The sequence below is a fragment of the Mirounga leonina genome, unplaced genomic scaffold, assembly GCF_011800145.1.
Source record: "Mirounga leonina isolate KUSES-001 unplaced genomic scaffold, KU_Mleo_1.0 Mir_175, whole genome shotgun sequence".
NCBI lineage: Eukaryota > Metazoa > Chordata > Mammalia > Carnivora > Phocidae > Mirounga > Mirounga leonina.
Window position 1 is genome coordinate 33499995 of NW_023270453.1, and position 19880 is coordinate 33519874.

Genomic DNA, 19880 nt, shown 5'->3' on the forward strand with positions numbered 1-19880 from the left:
AACACGCAGAAGGCATCACCAGCCATCACCAGCCTCATACAGTGGTGCAGGTTGTGCACTGCCCCAAGTTACCTGGCAGCTAAAACCTAGCCTTGGTTCCACCTGCTAAGCCACGTCCCCTGACACAGGGTTGCATCTAGCTGGAGAAAGGGATGCCTTTATCTCAGTTGTCCAAAACACCCTGCCTTTAGGAACAAAGCTGCCTGAATAATTAGATCAATATTTATCCATCCACTTATGAAACTTTATCACATCATTAATACACATGAATTTTAAAAATCAATTACTACCGAAAGGTTTATAATAAAAACACCATTCCCTGTTCACCCTTGTTCCAATTCCTACTTTACCCTATAGTACTGCTTTTATCTCTTTTAGCTGTTGCTTCTGGTACTTACCACTCTCTCTCTATTTAACAGCTTAATATAAATTATATATAACATAGGCTTGTATATACTATATGTCATATATTATATAGGCTTATACAAATTATAATGTGTTTATATACCATCTATAATAAGTTGCTTCTGGATATTTCAAAATGAGATATTATCTATTGATCCCCTGCAATGGTGGATAAAGATTTAGCTCTTTTGTCAATTCTAGTCTGCTGGTTGTTTTTATAAGTAAAGTTTTATTGGAACACTCCCATTTCCTTGTCTCTTTTCTGTGGCAGCTTTCATGCTACAGGGGCAGGCAGATTTGAGTAGCTGCCACAGAAACCATATGGTCCCCAAAACCTAAAATATTTACTATCTGGCCCTTTATTAAAAACATTTGCCAACTCCTTGTTTATAACAGGAAACACGGTTCTCTGTAAAGCGGTATTCTCTGGTGACATTTTGCTGCTGTTCTTGTTCAGCAACCCCCTCCCCAAATTTATAATTGCTTCTCTTTTTCTTGTACTATTTGCCTTTAGCACACCCTCCAATACATCAAGTGTCCTCTTCCAGATCAATCTTTAATGAGGCTGGATTTCATTATGGTTTTGGAGAAAAGTCAATGAGATACTTTTCTTTTAGAACAAAGGTCTTTTATGGGTCAAGTCACTTGGAAGGTGCCTGAGGGTAGAGTGACACAAGACACCAGTTAACTCCAGCCTTTGGATTAGCTGCAATGCCTGATTAAAGTCACAAGGATTTGGGCCTTGGCCAAGATTTCATTATCCAGACTCTGGGTAAATTTACAAATATTTATCCTCTCTAAAAGCCAGATCTATCATCAAGAATAAAAATGGCCCCTAGGAATTTCAGGAGTTAGCCTTATCCTTGCCCAGTTTCTGGAAGACTAGAGACAGAGCACAAAACCGGAACCCAGATCACCAAACAAGTGAACTCTTTGACTTTGGTGCCAAAGAGGAGAGATATACACATTTCTCCCTGGGCCACCTCATAATGTCCCACACTGTAACTGATAACTTACCTAATTTCCAGTGTACAACATCTGTTCAGCATCTCCGCCCTTTTATCCAAAATCGCTTCACCTCTGACCCTATCATACGCTCCAGACCGCCAAGCATCAGGACTAAACAATGAATGAGGTCGCCCCTAGTGGCATAACGTTGAAATACACCTCATCACAGCAAAGGTACCCGCACACACAGCCCTTTGGTAAGTTTCTTAAGCAAAATAACTAACCCTGGGCCCCAAAAGCGATGGGAAGCAAAGTTTGTATTGCTCTCATAAAATTTTAGTCTTAAAATTATTACTAGAATTTAGACTATACTATGTATATATTCTTTTTTTCAGCTATGTGATTTGTATATTCTTTAAAGAGTTACTGTATGTTCAAAACATATAATTTCCTATTGGAAACTGGTATATACTCTACTGCATTTATAGAAAAAAGTATTTTCCTTACCGGTGACAGATGTGAACCACACTTATGGCGGTGATCACTTCGAAATACATACAAATACAGAATCATTATGTTGTATACCCGAAACTACTATGTTAGATGTTAGTTATACCTCAATAAAATATTTTTTCCCCAGGGATCCTGGGGTGGCTCAGTTGGTTAAGCATCTGACTCTTGATTTCAGCTCAGGTCATGATCTCAGAGTCATGAGATGGGGCCCGCATCTGGCTCGGCACTCAGCAGGGAGTCTGCTTGAGCTCCTCTCCCTCCCTCTCCCTTTGCCCCTCCTCCCACTCGTGCATGGTCTCTCTAAATAAATAAATAAATAAAATCTTTTAAAAACTATTTTTCCCTGCAGCAGAGGTGAGCAAACTAGAGCACACGGCCTACTTTGTAACTAAAGTTTTATTGTAACATAGCTATGCGCTATATGGTTTATATACCGCCCATGGCCACTTTTGCATTACAGTGGCAGAGCTGAGTACTTGTGACAAAACCCCGTCACCCGCAAAATGCCTAAAACATCTAGCCCTTTATGGATCGCTTGTTGACCCTTGCCCTACAAAGGCCACGTAAGGTGGCTTTCGAAACAGGTATAATGAAAAGCGCTTACCTCCCCTTCTCTTCCAAATCCCTCACGAAACTGCCTCTTACATACTTCCAAGTTTTATAAACTGGTAAATACTGCAATTGTCTTTCTCCCTTCCTGGAAGGCAGCCTGTGTCCAATTGGACTTGATTAGTTAGTCATCTAACATCTAATTAGACTTACTGTCGGCCATGTCACATAGCAGGTGCTCAGTAAATGTGGCCTGAACAGAAACCACACTCACCGAACAGAGATGAGGAATCACACACCTGCCGCCCAAAGATAGTTATTCCCCTGGGCAGCACCTGAGGCTCTGCTTTAATAGCCAATCTATTAACCTGGATCATGATGAAGGTGACGGCTGAACCCCATCCTCCCCACCCCCCAGTGCTGTGTCCTTGCAGGTCACTTACTTTTCATCTTGTCCTTGGCTCCAGCAATCAGGTAATAAAAGATGTGGAACGTCCTCTCGTCTCTGGCTTGGCGAATCGCCCGTGACTTCTCCAGCAGATCTGGTTTGAGGTGGGAGTTAAGAATCCTGGGGGTATCACAGGTGTTTCCTTTGCCAGAACCCACCCTTCCTCCCCCATCCCCGTCTCACCAACCGCAGGACGGGAGATCTCATTTAAGCCTTACAACCTATCCGAGGAAGTAAATGCAAATTTTATTTGCATTTTCAACATAGGGAAACAGAGGCTCGGGGAAAGAAGTCATTTTCCCAGAGCACACAGCTAGCAAGTGGCAAAGCCGCGTCTGTGGTGGCCAAAAGCACCCTGGCCGAGGGGGTGGGGTTCAACTAGCCTCGGGAAAGAGAATGTGAACACATCCCTAATTCGTCTAAGGAGAAAGTCCATTCCGCTGTGGTGCAGCATGGAGACCACGGGGGTCCCGGATTGGGGGGGGGCACACGGGTGGCTGGGCTGTTGTACCAGGTGGATTTCTTCATCCCTAAGTGCGATGTCGCAGGACGTTAGGGCAGGCCCACCTGTGCCCTACAAGGTAGCAGCGCTGGCCTTCCTGGAGCCTAAAGCCGCCTAGAAGTTGCCTCACTGTTCCAGCCCACTTCCAACTGTGCGTCCTTAGAAGGCTTGTTAAAATCCAGGGGGCCGGCCCATCCCTGGAGCTCTGCGCCCACAGGTCTGGGGCAGGGCCTGCGGCCTGCATTTCTAACAAGCTCACAGGTGCTGCTGCCGGGCTATGCACTTTGCCGGCCACGAATCTAAGGGGCAGAAGCTGAGGCCAGAGGGAGGGGTCTCTCCCCGGGACTTGCTGTGAACATAGGAGATGAACAGCTGAGAAGCATGTGCAGGGGTCCGAGAACAGGCTGAAAGACAGATTCTTCCCTGGGTGGGCTGGCCATGCAGCCCCGAGATCGTGGGGGGCTCAGCCCATGGGGGGCATCTGCTCTCAGAGTGGCTGGGCGGCTTGACGGCCTGGGGCCTGCTTCCTCCAAAACCAACAGGAAGCTGTTCCTTTACGTCTATAGAGTCAGAATCCCACTGGCCCCCCAGTGCCCACGGCCTGCTCATCGGCATCCCAGCAGAAGGTCAGGGCCCGACTGGGTCCTCTGCAGAGACAGCATCTCTACCTCTCAGAGCTGGGCTGGAATTAAATGAGATCCTATGTGCCAAGGGCCCAGGCTGGTGCCCAACGCACAGCAACCTCTGCATAAGGTTAATGATCATCAAAATGCCAGAAGTTCTACAATCTCTTTTCCCAACCCTGGGGCCAGAAGAGGTTCAGGATTTGCTAGATTTCGGACCACTGTGGACATACTATATGAGTAACCTAGGACACTCCCAATGGCACCGAGGGAGCCCATTAATACTGCAGCAAAAGACATCACTGTTCTCCTAAGGGGAATAGAGAGACTACAAATAGCCTCTTGTGGGCTTGGCAGGTTTTGCCATCAGCTGAGTTTCGGTTTTCAGAAGTTTCTGGATTTTAGAATTTGTGGACTTGTGTCATCAGAGGCCTTGAGGGGAAAACACCCTGTGTGGCCGGACATAGTCTAAGGAGGGGGGGATCTGGGGGCATAGGGAGGAAATGCTCACCCCTCCGTGCCTCAGCAGTTAGGGTTTTGCCCATTTTCCAGTCACATAAACCTGGTTCTGATGTGTCAATTTAAGGAGCTAAGACTTGCTGTGGGTGCTTCTCTAGATGAATGCCGACATTTCATACCGGATGGATACTGATTTTCTCGGGAACAACGTGTGGGTGGATTAAAATAGAAAATGACAAAAGTTGGGGGCGCCTGGGTGGCTCAGCCAGTTAAGCGCCTGACTCTTGATTTCAGCTCAGATAGTGATCTCAGGGTCGTGAGATCGAGCCCCGCGTCGGGTTCCGTGCTCAGTGGGGAGTTTGCTGGAGAGGCTCTCTCTCCCTCTCCCCCTCCCTGTCTACCCACCTGCGTGCTCTCTCTTTTAAAAAAGAAAAAAAGACAAAAGTTGACGATGGCGTAAGAGCCACGGATGCTTGCAATGGGCCGAGCCCTGGGCCGAGGGCCGTACCCATCCTTCCACAGAACCACAGTTGAACTACAGCTCCACACATAGGCTGTTATCACTCCCATTTCACAGGTGGCAAAAGTGAAGCTCAGAGAGATTAAGCGACTTGCCCCAAGCCCCACAGCTGACATGGCAGAGCGGAGAATGGACGAGACTTGAGCCGCTCCGAAGTCCTCCCTCACCCAGGGCACCAAAATCCAACTACAACACTCCCCAGGGTCCCACGAGTGCCAAGCAAATGGATGAATTTGCCCTGCCAACAGAAAGCAGCTAGAAAAATACAACATGCTGAGCCTCAGAGGCACCTGTCATGCTTCTGGGTTGATCAATCACTGAACCGTAGACTTGGTCCCCGTGTCCAGAAATTTCCAGGTGGCTCACTTTGCCATCCGGAGTCTCAACACTGAGGCTCTCTGTGTCCTTCACAGACACTGCTATTCCTCCGGGCAAGCTCTGTCTTCACCAGTTTCCTATCTCTGGGCTGGAAACTGGTTACAGACCAGCTCCCTCTGCAGGACAAGGGGTCCATGGGCTCAAAAAGGAGCAAGTGACGATCACACCAGAGCCAATACTCAACCAGCCTTATTCTGCCCCTGGCGTGGTTCTAATTGCTTTATGTGAGTTAATTCACTTTATTCTCACAACAGCTCTGCGAAGCAGGTTCTGTGATCACCCCCCATTGCACTGATGAGGCACAGAGAGCTTGAGTAACTGGCCCGAGGTCACTCAGCTAAGGAGAGGTCAACCCAGAATCAAAGTCAGGCTGTTTGGGTTTCACGTTTGCCTGCTGTCAAGAGACAACCACCCCAGGGCAGATCTGTTCTGGAAGGAACCCAAGAGCCTGGGGGGCGAGGGGCAGCTCGTCCACCTTTCTGGGGCCTGACCCAGGCTCAGCAAAGGATACAGGTCTCAATGTTGGCTCCCACGATGTAACCGGTGACATCGAAGTTGATGCGGATGAATTTGCCCTGCCAACAGAAAACACAGTTCAGGGGCGGCTCCCCAGCCTCGGGTCCTCACCCCCGCCCTGCAGGTAAGTGGAGAGAGAGATGTCAGGGAGCATTTGAGGGTTGGGGAGGGGACAGGGAGAGTTTCTTGCAAACACTCAGAACCTCATGGGTCAGCAAGTCGGAAGGAACCACCATCTGCTGAACTGGGACGATTTCGGGCCTTGGAGCAACAGAGGAACTTATAAAACACATTCACAGATCAATTTCATTTGGCTCTTGCAACGCCCCTCAGCTGGTCATGGTTATCATTTTAAAGGTGGGGAAACTGAGGCTGGAGAGAGGTAGTATGACCTGCCCAGTGGGTCAGGCTCCTAAGAGGTAGAGCCCCAACCAAGGACAAGGCAAGTTTTGTGGGCTGGAGGGCTCCCTCCTTGCCCCCTGCCCAGAAGCACGTGGGCCCCGCCATGATCCACCAGGCTCAAGTTCATCCAGCTGGGAATCAGTCCTCCTCTTTGGGACAGGTGAACCACGTCTTCGAGTCCTTAACCACCACTTTCAGGGTTCTCCTGCCCCCGTGAGGCTCAAGTGAGAAAGGGAGCCCCTTGGAGTCTGGGGAAGTGTATGTGAGAAGATGGCACCTCCAGCCTCGTTGACCTTCAGCTCCCCAACTAGGCCACAAGCCTCACGAAGGAACCACTTCTTAACTGTTTGCTACAATCCTGTGAGCTGGTTCAGCATCTGGTCTACAGCAGGTGCTTAATAAAAACTGAGCAAAGGAAAAAGCAGAGGATTGTGCATACAACAGTGTATGAATGATTATACACAATAGGTGCCTTGCTGAAGGATGTACGTGCCTAGTACATAGTGGGTGCTCAATTCATGTTTTGCTGAATAAATGAATGAGTATTAAATGTCTAGCACCTACAGGAGCTCAGTATTTATTTACTGAATAAATGTCAAATGCCTAACAGGTGCCTCATATACAAACAAAATGAATATTTGTTAAGTGAATAGTGAATGAATGAATGAATGAATGAATGAATGAAGGGATGTGTAGCAGGAGCCCTTGCAGCCTTGAAAGGTCACAACAGGACTGAAGATAGAGCAAAATGCTGTTGTGAGGTACATCTCCACCCGTTCTGTCTCAGGCTCCCTGCGCACACAGACTCTGCGTTCTCAGGCAAGTGAGGACACCACAGGAGTTTTGCTACTTACAAATCGTGAAGAGTTGTCGTTCTTGACCGTTTTGGCATTGCCAAAAGCCTCCAGAATCGGGTTTGCTTGCAGAAGCTGCTTTTCCAGCTCACCCTAAAATTTATTCACATCTAGTTAGTGGAGAAAGTAAACCAGGCATTGACAGTTCTGCCCTAGATGGAGGTCGCCCCAAAACTCTGCCCTTAACCTAGAGGTTCTCTCCTATCCTATCTCCTACCCTGTTTGAGACTCCAATGCTAACGTCCAGATTTACTCAACGGTTTCAGAAGAGGAGCAACTGGCCAGGCTTTCTGATAGCTAGGACATCTGTTCCCTAGGAAGGCCACTTTCTGAATGGGGCTTGCTCATCTATGCAGTGTCATTTCACTGAGAACCACTGCACAATGCTGAGGACGTCATTTACATTGTAATGAATTGTGCTCCTTGGAGTTGTGCAGTGCACAACCTGCACTGCTGTCCATGGCAGTTCTGCTGCTGCGCACGTTTAACAAGCAGTTATCTTCAAGTTAACCACTACAATCCTCCTCCTGATGGTTTTAGTGTGTTTTTTTTTTTTTTTTAGGTTGCAAGTTTTCTTTTCTCAGGACTAGTTTTCTGAAGTATTTTGTGGAAGGCAAATAAGGAATGCACAAAACCCACCAGGACTACTCTTAACCAACTGCAGAACAAAGCTTCAAAGCAGGTTGCCTGAGTTCCATTCATCAGGTTAAATGCAGCTGAGACTGTACACAGCCCACCGGCCCCCTCTGAGGGGACTCCTGTGCACAAACGCGGTCACGTGATTAATTGTGGCAGGAAAGGGCCAACAAGTTAAGTCATGCCAGGAAAGCGATGAGTTGCTTTTGCCTAGCCCCAAAACATGGCGGTTGCAGACCGGCCCAGTGGCCTCCCCATCTAAGCTCTTCCTCTGGGCCTCCCCTGGGAAGTGCTGGGACCTGAGGGTTTGCTCCTGGTTCCCTCTGTGAATCCCACATCCCTTTCCTCAGGGCACCAGGGCAGGGCTAAAAAGAAGCTGGGAATGGTTCTAGAAGGAAGTGGGAGCGCACAGTTCTCTCCTTGTGCCTCTGTCCACCAGGAAGGCATCATGGGTAGCTGTCCCTAAAGGGGACAGGAAGCGCCTACTTATTTCTGTGTTTATTCAAAGGTTCCCTTTCTAGAATGGGAATTCCAGCTGATGGGACCAAAAGATCCTTCTCAGGAGAGCTTTAAACATGGACATCTGGTCCCAACCGCTCATTGAATGGATGATGAGACTGTGGCTCAGAGAAGTAACTTGGCCAGCGTCACACAGGACTAGATCCCAAATAAGAATCCTGATTCTCCTTCTGATCCATCCACGACACGGCGTCCCAGAATCTCACTAAGATGGACTGCGTGTGATCCTAGCACATGCTAGGACCTCCGAGGATCTCTTCCAGAATGGGACCCATATGCCAGCCCCCCAAGCTCTGCGTTAGAGATGAGTTCACATCTGCAGAGGTCCAGGCAGGACCCCGTTGGGTGTTGCATAGCTGGGGCCTTACCGTGCCACCAAAGCTAGTGCATTGCAAACTCCAAGTCTCCTGTTTCTGGAGCCTTGGGTCAAGCAACCGGCATGCAAAGACAGACACGCACTGCACACACATGCACGAGGACACATCGGTGCACAGGGGACAGGGCTCAGGGGAGAAACATAGGGATGACGGCAGGGAGGAGGGAGGGAGGGAGGGAGGGAGGGAAAGGGGGAGGGAGGGAAGGAGGCATGCCACAGCAGTGCCATTAACTGTCAATCAAGCCAGGGAAGCTTCAGGGCCACAGTGTCCTAAAACACTCAACCAGAGGGGACAGATGTTTCTAGGGTGGTCCAGTCGGGGATACCAGTGATAGATGCATTGGTGGGAAGGATGGGGGGCGGGATTCATTCTGGACTGGGGAATTCCATTCCAGGCTGGAGGACAACCTGGAGCATTCCAAGGGGAGTCCCGCAGCTGGCGCCCGGGCCCCACCCCACTCGTTGGCATCGGACCCCCCGCCGGAGGGTACTTGGGTGAGCTGGTTGGTTTGGGCTGTGAAAACTTGGGGGGCCCCGCCCCTTCTACCATCAGCTATGGGACTTCAGCGGGTGCAACAGGAGCATGCAGGTCTAAATACACTCCGTGTCTCCCGTACACACCAGGAAAACACTCTTAGTTACTCACGTAGGCAAGAGCTGGGCCCTGCTGTAGTTGAACAATACAGTATAAAACAAATGTCAGAGTCATTCCAATCACGCGCACGTCCGGGGCTGGAGAATTAGGACCGCAATCCCGCCCCCTTCCCAGACAGCCTGGATCCCCCAAGGTAATTGGGGGGGGGGCAGCAACTTTTCTTTGATCCTGGTTCCTTTCTGTTTCGCTCTTTCCTTGTAAGAATTTCTCAGAGACTCAGACATTTCAAAAGTTTTTGTCATTGCTGGGGGCCAAGGTGGGCTCTTTAAACGTGATCAATGAGATACCTACTGAGATGGGTTTGCAGAGGCAGAGGAAAAAGTTGTCTGGCATATCGTAGGCCCTTGGTAGAGATCAGTCATTTTTAAGTATTGTTATGTCTTACGTTGACTATTATAGGGAAAGAAGAGGCAGCAGGAAGCAATGTTTCATGGCCGTGTAAACTTAACCATAGGATTACGTGGTCCTATACACTGTGCCAGAGACAGTTTGGAAATGCGGGGTTTCCTGCATTTGTTGGAGGGAGGGGGGTTTGAGCCACAGGCGGCGCCCGCCCCAGACAAGCTGTCTCTGTGATGGATCCAGAGTCATCTGTGAGGTCTAGAAAGCAAGATCCCCAAGCTGTCTTCAGGCCTCCACGCTGCCATCTCCCCAGCCCCAAACCTCCAGACAGAGGTGCCGGCAAGTCCTTCAAGCAGCCCCACTGCGTGTCCCCTCCTCGGGGACAGATGAGGCAGGGGCTAAGATGGGGGAAGAAGAAGAGAGGGATTGACCCCAGGAGGGATGATTCTAGAAACTTGCTCTTCTTTTCCTCAAATTGCGCCAGTGTGGGTTTATCTGTAGGATTATCTGACAGCGAACTCTCTTCCCCACCCATATAGAAGCCCAGTGAATTGAATGACAGCATCGCTGGGACTCATGGCTGGACCCCATCCCACGATGCCCAGCACACAGTTGACGCGAAGTCACTGCACTGGACCAAAGCCCATAGCTGAGTGACACTGCTATTCCCATCCCCTGGGGTCCCAGTCAGAGGGGCACGTGGAGGAGTGACAGGTGTGTCTCAGTCCTAGGGAGTTTACAGAGATTCGTTTACAGGGTGGTTCTCAATCTGGGTGCCCCAGAGGACACCTGGCGATGCCTGCGGCCGTTTTCGGCCATCACAGCTGCCAGCATCTTGTGGGGGAGAGGCCGGGGCGCTGCTAAAAGTCCTACAGCGCATAAGTCATGAAACAGGACCCCTCAGGATGATGATCGGGGCTAAGGCGAGGAATCGGCCAGAGCCAAAGGGCCCACCCAGCTGGAAAAAGACCCCTCCTGTGAGTTGCCGGGCAAGGGGCCCGGTAAACATGGACCCAGGGCCTCTCGACAGAGCCGAGACCCGTGCGCTGGGGCTTAGCCGCTGAACAGGAGTTGTGCTCACCGTGATGCTTGTATCCTTCTTGCCCTTGTGGGAGGAGGCCACCACGGCAAGGTACTGGATGACTTTCTTGGTGTTTTCCGTTTTCCCGGCTCCGGACTCCCCTCTGAAAGACACGGGAATGGTGAGAAACCGGAACTAAGCCTATTCTCGTTCTAGAGCTCCCAGTCATTTGCCAGGTAGGGCAAGTGAGGCTCCCAGAGGGGAAGCGATTTGCCCAAGGTCATGGTGCCGGCACAGAGCTGGGCTGCCCCTCAAATGCTGGCCACCACCTCAATGTACGCCTCCCGAGAGGACACAGGAAAGGATTCGGATGCAAAGAGGAAAAGAGAAAAACTGGGTTTTCCTACCAAGGTCCAAACTCTGGTTTATTTGGAATCATCTTTTTGTTTAAAATATTTTATTTTTTTAGAGCATTTTCTAGGTTCGCAACAAGGTTGAGCAGAAAGTACACTGAGTTCCTCTATCCCCGTCCCTCAACGTGTACAGCCTCTGCCAACGACCAACACCCCCCATCAGAGCGGTGCATTTGTTATCATCGATGAACATACACTGACGTATCATCACCCAAAGTCCAGAGTTTACATCAGGGTTCATGCTTGGTGCTGGACGTTCTGTGGGTTTGGACGCACATAACATGACATGAATCCATCATTATAGTACCACACAGAATAGTTTCTCTGCAAATCACCTACTTTTAAGACATCATTAGCTTTGTCGACAGATAGAAAGATCAGGCAAAGGGCAGCCTTCTGGGAAGGAAATAGGTACATCTTAGAGCGCCAGACCCTAGGGTAAAACTTTTAGAAGCTTCCCTTACAGGTTATCCCACCAATCACTGGGCAAATTTAAGTCCCTTCATCCTCTGGAGAAGCCCACTCTGATTGTAAGATGGCTAGCTAATAATCTGAGTCAAGTATCGGAGGATAAACCTGGTTGAAATAATTCACGCTAAAGTATAAATGACTGATATGTTTAGATCAGCAGAGCATTGTTTGTCTTTTCAAAAGAGCACTCCGAGAATATGGCAGATTTTTTTTTTTTTAATCAAATGGCCTTCTTGAACCACCTGCCTCTCTTGGCCACCAAAGATCATCATGGTGGGATTGCTTCACCCTAGGTTTCCAGGTACTGACTCTGATTCCCATCCTTCCTGGTGAATTGGAAGGACAGGGCCTCAACCAAAACTTCCTTCCCTTCTCGTCCTCCCCTCCCATTTTCTTCTTTTGTTTTTCCTTTATTTGCCTAGACTCTCTCATTTTCTGAGCTCACTGAATATTCTGATATGCAAGAGATAATTTTTTTTTTAAGTCTGGAAAAGAGTGTGTCTACTGCAAGGTCAGCTCAAGGTTCTCCACCCTGAACCAGTGCCACAGCTCTTTTTCCTAATTAGGAAAGAAAGAAATTAATCTGCTCTGCCAAGCACCCGTTACCAACTTCGCTCATGGCTAGAAAAGAAAGAAACACGTGCCCTGAATTTCTGGACCTAGTGTTGTGGGCCCCAATGTCCGGATATCAAGTGTCTGATCTTCGGGAACGCCAGCCTTAGACTTGCCCTCTCCCTCTTCCTAATGGTCTTTATCCCAGTGGCCATATCATTTCATGTAGCCTCAGAGGTACTTTGTGAACTGGGAACCATGGAGTCAATTATCCCTATTTCTTGAGGGGAAAATAGAGTCCAAATTAAAAAAAAAAAAATTTTTTTTTTTTTTAATTTTAAGGAGAGAGTTGCCTTTTTAGGGGGAGGAGAGGTCCCATGCTAATTGTTTCACATGCATTATCTCCTTTAGCCTCCCTCCCCCAATCCTGAAGGTAGGATGGACCACTTCCCAGTTATTACAGAAGAGGAACTCTGGCCCAGAGTGGGTAAGCAACTTGCCCTAGGTCACACAGTGAGGCAAGGGCACGGTCAGAACTGAAAGTCAGGTCTCTGATTCCAGTGCAGTCAGGACTCTTTCTACTACATTTGCCTAGTCATTCCACGACACAGGCCCACCCCTCTAGGAACTTGCTTTCTAAGGCCAGAGGAACCAATGAACCAAACCATTCAGTCATTTACACCGTAGTATGAATTACTTCCATCAGGCTAACATCAGAATGCTTGACAGACATCACCCCAGACTGAAGGGGTAGGTTCTGGTTGGAGCAAGAGGAAGGAGAGAAAATCTGAGTGTGGGAAGCCACCTTTGTAGGTGATCCTGAGCTCTAAGACAGTACACACAGTGTCCAGATCCCCAGATCCTCCCCTTTCCCACAATAATCTCGTATTCCACCTTTGTTTTCAGCCTCTCCTACCTCTTCTCTTTTACAACAAAGATATTGGCATGACCATGACTGTGGCCCTGGCCTTTGACCTTATGAGGGAGGGGAAGCGGGACATATACTCTGGGAATCTGCTTCTCCCCATGTGGGCTGCTTGGCTCAACAGTTTCCAAGTTTTATTGATAAAAATAAATTGTCCTGGGAGGTTGTGCCAAAGAAAACTCCAAAGCTCCAGGCCCACGGATGTCTGAAGATTGATGTGCTCAGGGCTGCTTTAGAAACATTAATATCTTTGCTTTTCTGACCCCTGAACTCCAGGGGTAAAGATGTCTTCCTGAACGACGCACCCGAAACCTCTGTCCTATTTCGTAGGGAACTTGGTGCCCAGCTCCCTCCTCATGACCGTATAAGGCCTCCTGGCCTTGTAATCCCCCCACTGCCAAGTCCTGCCCCAAAGGCAATGGGCGCTTTAACCCCAGCTGGGCCGGCTTCATGGGAGGGCCCTGTGCTTGACTTCACACTCTGATGTTACCATCTTGAAATTCTTAATACTTTTTGAGTAAAGGGCTCTGCATTTTCATTTTGCATGATTTTACACATCATGTGGCTGGGCCCAGGTCCCAGGGTTGAACACCATTTACGGGTCCGTTTCAGCCTGTGGTCTGCCCTTGGCAGCAAAGCCAAATTAGCTCTGGGTTTCAGAGCTGTTCAGTCCCTGGTCCTCATGGGACTCCCGCCCCTGTAGCCGGTGAGGTCCTCTAGCAATTGTGCTGTTCAACTCCTACACACCCTGCAAAGCCCAGATAAGCATTGCCTCTGTTCTGAATGCTGCCTCTAGGCAGGAGCAATGCCTCCTTCCCCTACAGCATCGATCAGCAGAATAGCTCAAGCGGCCCCAAGGCGAGACTGTCTGAGTTCAAATCCCTGCTGGGCCAGTTACCTGTGTGACCTTGGGCAGGTCATTTAACTACTCCCATGCCTTGGTTTCCTTATCTACAAAATAGGTATAATTAAAGCACTTACATGATTGTTGTAAGGATTAAATAAGTGAATGTATAAAAGTGTTTAGAACAGTGCCAGATATATGAAAAGGTGAGCCATGATTACTTATAACCATTTCCTCCCTAATGCTTATATTAATACTTATATATTAATGCTTATATAATGTTTATATTCTGTTTATATCATTATCTTCAACATTCATACTATTATTAAAACATAAGTCCTATCCTGTTTTTCCACTGTCTAAGCCAGGAGTCCTCAAACCATTCCTGTAAAGAGCCAGATAGTAAATACTGTAGGCTTTGTGGGTCATGCATTCTTTGTCCCAACTACTCAGCTCTGCCGTTGTAGCAGGAAAACAAACAAGCATGGCTGTGTGCCAATAAAACTTCATTTACAAAAAACAGTGAAGGGCCGCATTTGGCCCACCAGTCAGAGTTTGCCAACCCCTGGCAGTGGTCTCCCAACGCTTTCCTGTCCATTTTAGATTAAAGTTCAAAATCTTCCCCAGGGCCCAGAAGACGCCCCTCCCCGCCCTGACCTCCTGCCCCACCACCCCCTTCTCTCTTAATCCAGCCCCTTGTCACATACAGGTTACTCCCTGAACACACAGCTCTCTCTCAACCCAGGGCCTCTCCATACCTCACCTAGGCCCCTGTTTGTTCACACTGTATGAACTACATGCTAGACCACAGGACTCAGCTCTAAACATTACATTCGCTCACTTTCCAGTTTCTTGATGGCATAATTGCCTGTAGTAAATTGTGAGTCCCAGCAGCTTATCTGGACCCCTAATTATTTTTTGAAAAGATTTTATTTATTTATTTGACAGAGAGACACAGCGAGAGAGGGAACACAAGCAGGGGGAGTGGGAGAGGGAGAAGCAGGCTTCCTGCTTAGCAGGGAGCTCGACACGGGGCTCGATCCCAGGACCCTGGGATCATGACCTGAGCTGAAGGCAGACGCTTAACGACTGAGCCACCCAGGTGCCCCTGGACCCCTAATTATTTTTAAAAGCTCCTATCCTGCTATCAACATGTTGGTCCTCAAGTCACTTCGGCTGATTGTGACAATGGCCCAAATGAAATTTAATAAGGAGAGTTAAGCGGATGATGGTTTGGGGGCGACTGGACACATGTACAAATAAAAGTTAAATGGCTACAGCCAATGCCCACTCCCTGGGCGCTGGCCATGTTCAGGGGCAGTATGCTAGGGGACGAGGACTCTGTCCCACCCTCACTGAGCTTACGTTCCAGGAGAGGGAGACAGACATTAGCCAAAGAAATGAGTAAGTAATCAAGGTCATCTGAGGGTCTGTTATGGTTATATCAGGGCGGCATGATGGGGGACTGGGGCCAGGGGCGGCTGTCGGTGGGTAGCCAGAGGGGGAGCAGAGCTCTGCAAGATACAGGTGGTAGCCTGATGCTTGGGGTGTGTTATTAACAGTGAAATCACTAACGAAAAGCCACAAAAATGCAGTGTGGTACTAAATCTAGCACGTAAAGGACACAGGGAGCTGAAACACAACGGCAGAGTTCCCTCCACTGGGAATGTGTGCGTCATTGGGCTCTGTGCATCTTGGTTGGGGGTTACAAATAAATTTTAGCAAGTAGGTGAATTTGCAAATATGGAATCAAGAAATAATAAGGACCGATTGTATATATATCTTTATATATACTTATGTATATTTTTTAAGTCTAGAAACAATCACAGCTACCATCCATAGAGGGGGATTAAATAAAACACAGCATTTCTGGGCAGTCTCAAGGAGGGAGGCTGGTTTATGCATGATCAGACAGAACGCACTCCAAGATCCACTGCTGAGTGGAAAAAGCAAGAGCAGATCAGCACATGCAGGATGCAACCATTGTGTTTTCTAAAATCCAGAGTTCTGGAGCCTCCTGGGGAGGAAAAAAAAAAAACAACTAGCTCTGGGAACAGCTCATCGGCATTCTCCCATGGCATAAGTTTGTCTGGGGCAGGATCACAGCTGCCCCTCGAATGGGTGTGAGCTTTCCACTTTGCCACAGTCCCCACCACTCCCTAATGTCACCCCTGACCGAATTCACCCCTTTTTGTTCCCTACCAGCCTCTCCGAGACATTAGCGTTTATAAATCCTGGTCTGAGGATACAATGAATGTATGCAGCTAGCTGTAGATCTACCAGCCAGGCCTAAATGCATTAAGATAATCATGGACATAGCTTATCATGGTTATGATTCGCCACTATTCATCGTCTGTCACCCCATACGGTTCTCCTTGCTTTCGCTTGGCATAGCTGAGGGCAAAGCTGCACTTTTAGAAACAACTGACAAGTAACAGTTATGTTCGCTGAGCGTTAAATGACATCATCACGCACTGTGCTCTGTGCTTTCTGTGAATTAACTCATATATTCCTCACAGCCGCCCTGTGAGGTGGGTGCAGATGTCCATTTACAGGCAAGGAAACGGAGGCGCAGACAGGGTAGGTGGCTTTCTATGAGAATATGGCAGAGCCGAGTCCCAGACTCCCTTCTTTTCTGTCTAGCTCGCTGGCTGCCCCTAAAATGAAAATCTGGCCTGTTCTGGAGCCAAAATGGCCCCATGTGTAGTCACAGTATCACTTAGGGGCCAAAGGGACCCCAGCGCCCCCCATTGCTTTACTTTGCCAGCCAGCAGAGTCGGCTAACAGTCTGAGGACCCCCGTGCCAGGGTAGGCTCACTCCCAGCCTAGCCTAGGCTCCCCATGAGCTGAGACCAGGGGCCCTCTCTTCAACCCCTGCATGCGCCAAGTAACCCCAGACGGGTTTCTCCCACAAGACCTGCACACAGGGGTCAGCAATCTGGGGGATGAACCAGATATTCTCACTGCAAAATGAGCACCATGATCTCCAGGACCCCCAGTCCTCCCCCAGCTCATGTTTTCCGCCCCTTCTGAGCTCCCCAATGGGCCACAGAGGGGAGGCATTGGAGCCCCTTTCCTCTGTTGGCAGGGACTCCCCAGAGCCACACCACCCCCTCTCCACCCCAACGCCAACAGTGGGTGTACACAGTTCGGAGTCAGCCATGCTTTCGGCATCCCCCAGGAAGATGCCTGTGCCGAGTGTTACCATCCCTGCCAGCTCGCTGGCTGGCCCACCTGTTCACAGGTGCGCATCACACTAGATGAAAACCCGGGTGTCCCCAGCCCACCCCAGGCCACTGAGTCAGGAGTCTCCTGGGTGAAGCCAGGCCGTCAGGCTCCAGAACCAGTCGCTCAGCAACTGATGTGCAGCCACATCTGGGGACAGAAGTCTAGCAGGACCCGCACCCCAGGGGTACCTGAGATGGTTTTAAGCAGTCATGGTCCCCAAAATTACCTGACCAGGGAAGCCACAGTTGGCAAGACATGATGACTGAACCCAGCAGGTACAACGCAAACCAGTTGATGAGGCTTAACATCACCAGGGACAGGTCACATTAGTGTCACGGGTATGTCACATGGGTTTGACATACCCCCTGATATGGTGGGATGAAGAAGGCAGCTCACCTCGGCATCATTCTCCCCAAAACCCGTAATCCCAGTCTAGCGACTGAGAACATCAGACAAACCCAAATTGAGGGATGTTCTGCTAAATCTCTGATCAGTCCTCAAAACTGTCAGGGTGGCTCAGTCAGTTAAGCGTCTGCCTTCGGCTCCGGTCATGATCCCGGGGTCCTGGGATCGAGCCCTGCATGGGGCTCCCTGCTCAGCGGGAGTCTGCTTCTCCCTCTCCCTCTGCCCCTCCCCCTGCTCATGTTCTGTTTCTCTCTGTCAAATAAATAAAATCTTTAAAAAAAACCTATCAGGGTCATGAAAAACAAGAAAGTCTGAGAAACTGTCAGAGCCAAGGATAGACTAGGGAGACATGACGACAAGATGTCATTCTGGATGGGATCACGGAACAGAAGGACATTAGTGGAAAACCGTGAAACCTAATCATTGTTAAAACCAAATCATTGTGAAAATGATGAACCAACATTGTTGTCTTAGTGTGACAAATGTGGTGACGTCACATGTTACTATCAGGAGAAACTGAGACTTGGCAGGTGGGATATAGGAACTCTCTACACTATCTTGGCAACTTTTTTGTAAATCTAAAATCATTTCAAAAGTATTCTATTTTTTTAAGTGATTCCACTTAAAGAATAATACTAAGTTAACAATAATGTGCACATACAGCCAAAATCCTAACCACGGTGTCAGGAAAATGATGTCCGGGAAACATGAGTTCTTTTTCAAGCCAATCTCCAGAATCAGGAGCCTTACACCGGACACAGACTTTGCTTTTGTGATCCTGCTTCTGGGATCCTACTTCCATCCTCAAAGAAAGAAGCTGAGGAATCACAGAGGAAGTTCTGCCCACAAAGTTGGACGTCATCATATATTTGGGAATAAAAATTTTTTTTAAGACTTTATTTATTTATTTGAGTGAGAGAGAGAGCACAAGCAGGGGGAGTGGCAGGCAGAGGGAGAGGGAGAAACAGACCCCCGCTGAGCAGGGAGCCCGATGTGGGGCTCGATCCCAGGACCCTGGGATCATGACCTGAACCCAAGACAGACACTTAACTGACTGAGCCACCCATGCGCCCCAAGGATAAAATTTAAAATGACCTAAAAGCTTCGAGTGTTTCACTAACTCCATGGAGGGTCAGTGGTCATCCAAAAAGGATATTTGTAAATAACATGGACACGTGACATCAGGGGAACGTCAAGTGGAAAAAAGCAAGAGAAAAAGATGTATGCACACAGTTGAGTTCGTGTTTATGTTTAAAACTGCCTAGGAAAAACAACAACAACAACAACGAAAAGGAGCTACCCCAAGGTTTACTGGGGCCAAACTTGGCAGTGGACTGTGGGTAAAGTTTTCCTATTGTTCACTTCTGGGTATTTATCTGCCTTACTCTTACAGTTACAAAAAAATTAAATATATGTGCTCTCATGCATTTCACATTTCACTTTAATTTAAATTAAAACTTATTTATTTAGTCTTAGGGTAGAATGGAAAAAAAGAGAAAAAGCCAGTGGAGAGAAGTTTATTGATTCGCCTAAAGCTGGGAGTCAGCAAACCTTTTCTGTAAAGGGCCAGAGAGTAACTATTTGAGCCCCTGAAGCACATGAATGATTTCTGTTGCACGTACTCGACTCAGCCATAGTAGCGCAAACTCAGCCACAAGCCACACAGAAATGAATGGGTGTGGCTGTGTTCCAATAAAACTTTATTTATAAAAACAAACAGAGGGCCAGATTTGGCCCTTGGGTGACAGTTTGCTGACTCCTGGCCTAAAATCACAGAAGTCTAACTCAGGGATCCTTGGACCTGTGAAAGCAGAGGTTCACTGCAGCCAGGATTCTGATTCTTAAGCCTGGGCTTCACGCTCAAAAACCATGGTGCCTCCAGCAAGCAAGGCTCAACAAAACTCTAGCAAAATGTCACCACTGCATGAGACAACAGCCAACAATGGTGCAGGACCTACTATGTGCCAGGAACCATGCTCAGTTCTCCCCTGACATTGCCCCTTCCATCCTCCCAACCATCCTAGGACGTGGCCACAATTGATAGCCCCATTCTACAGATGAGGAGACTGAGGTTTGCAGACTTACCCAGCTTGCCCAAGAACAAACTGCTGCCATGCAGCAAGGCAGGAAAGCAGACCTAGCCCTGTGCCTCCAAGGGCCCACCTCCGAACCACAAGGGCTGCCCTCTTGAGATTATCTGTGTCCCTCAATATTGCACTGCGTTATCAAAACCCTGTAGGCTTTTACCAAGAAGCGTTTCTTCTTCAAAAACAGAGCAGAAGAATGGAACACTGGGTGTTATGCACAAACAATGAATCATGGAACACTTCATCTAAAACTAATGATGTAATGTATGGGGATTAACATAAGAATAAA

At 48.5% G+C, this 19880-nt stretch overlaps 1 protein-coding gene across 5 annotated transcripts in view; it reads right to left on the reverse strand.

Moving 5' to 3' along the window:
* The window catches only part of MYH11 (myosin heavy chain 11), a 114683-nt gene that overhangs the window by 45238 nt on the left and 49565 nt on the right, over positions 1-19880 (reverse strand). For 3 of the 5 annotated variants that reach the window (XM_035022337.1, XM_035022341.1, XM_035022338.1), the window contains 5 exons: positions 10727-10829; positions 9295-9315; positions 7118-7210; positions 5857-5920; positions 2859-2957 (listed from right to left, as the gene is read on the reverse strand). In XM_035022337.1, coding sequence (XP_034878228.1) covers positions 2859-2957; positions 5857-5920; positions 7118-7210; positions 9295-9315; positions 10727-10829 — 380 coding nt within the window. The remainder of the gene's footprint in view (positions 1-2858; positions 2958-5856; positions 5921-7117; positions 7211-9294; positions 9316-10726; positions 10830-19880) is intronic. The other 2 variants (XM_035022339.1, XM_035022342.1) reach the window with 1 other exon arrangement.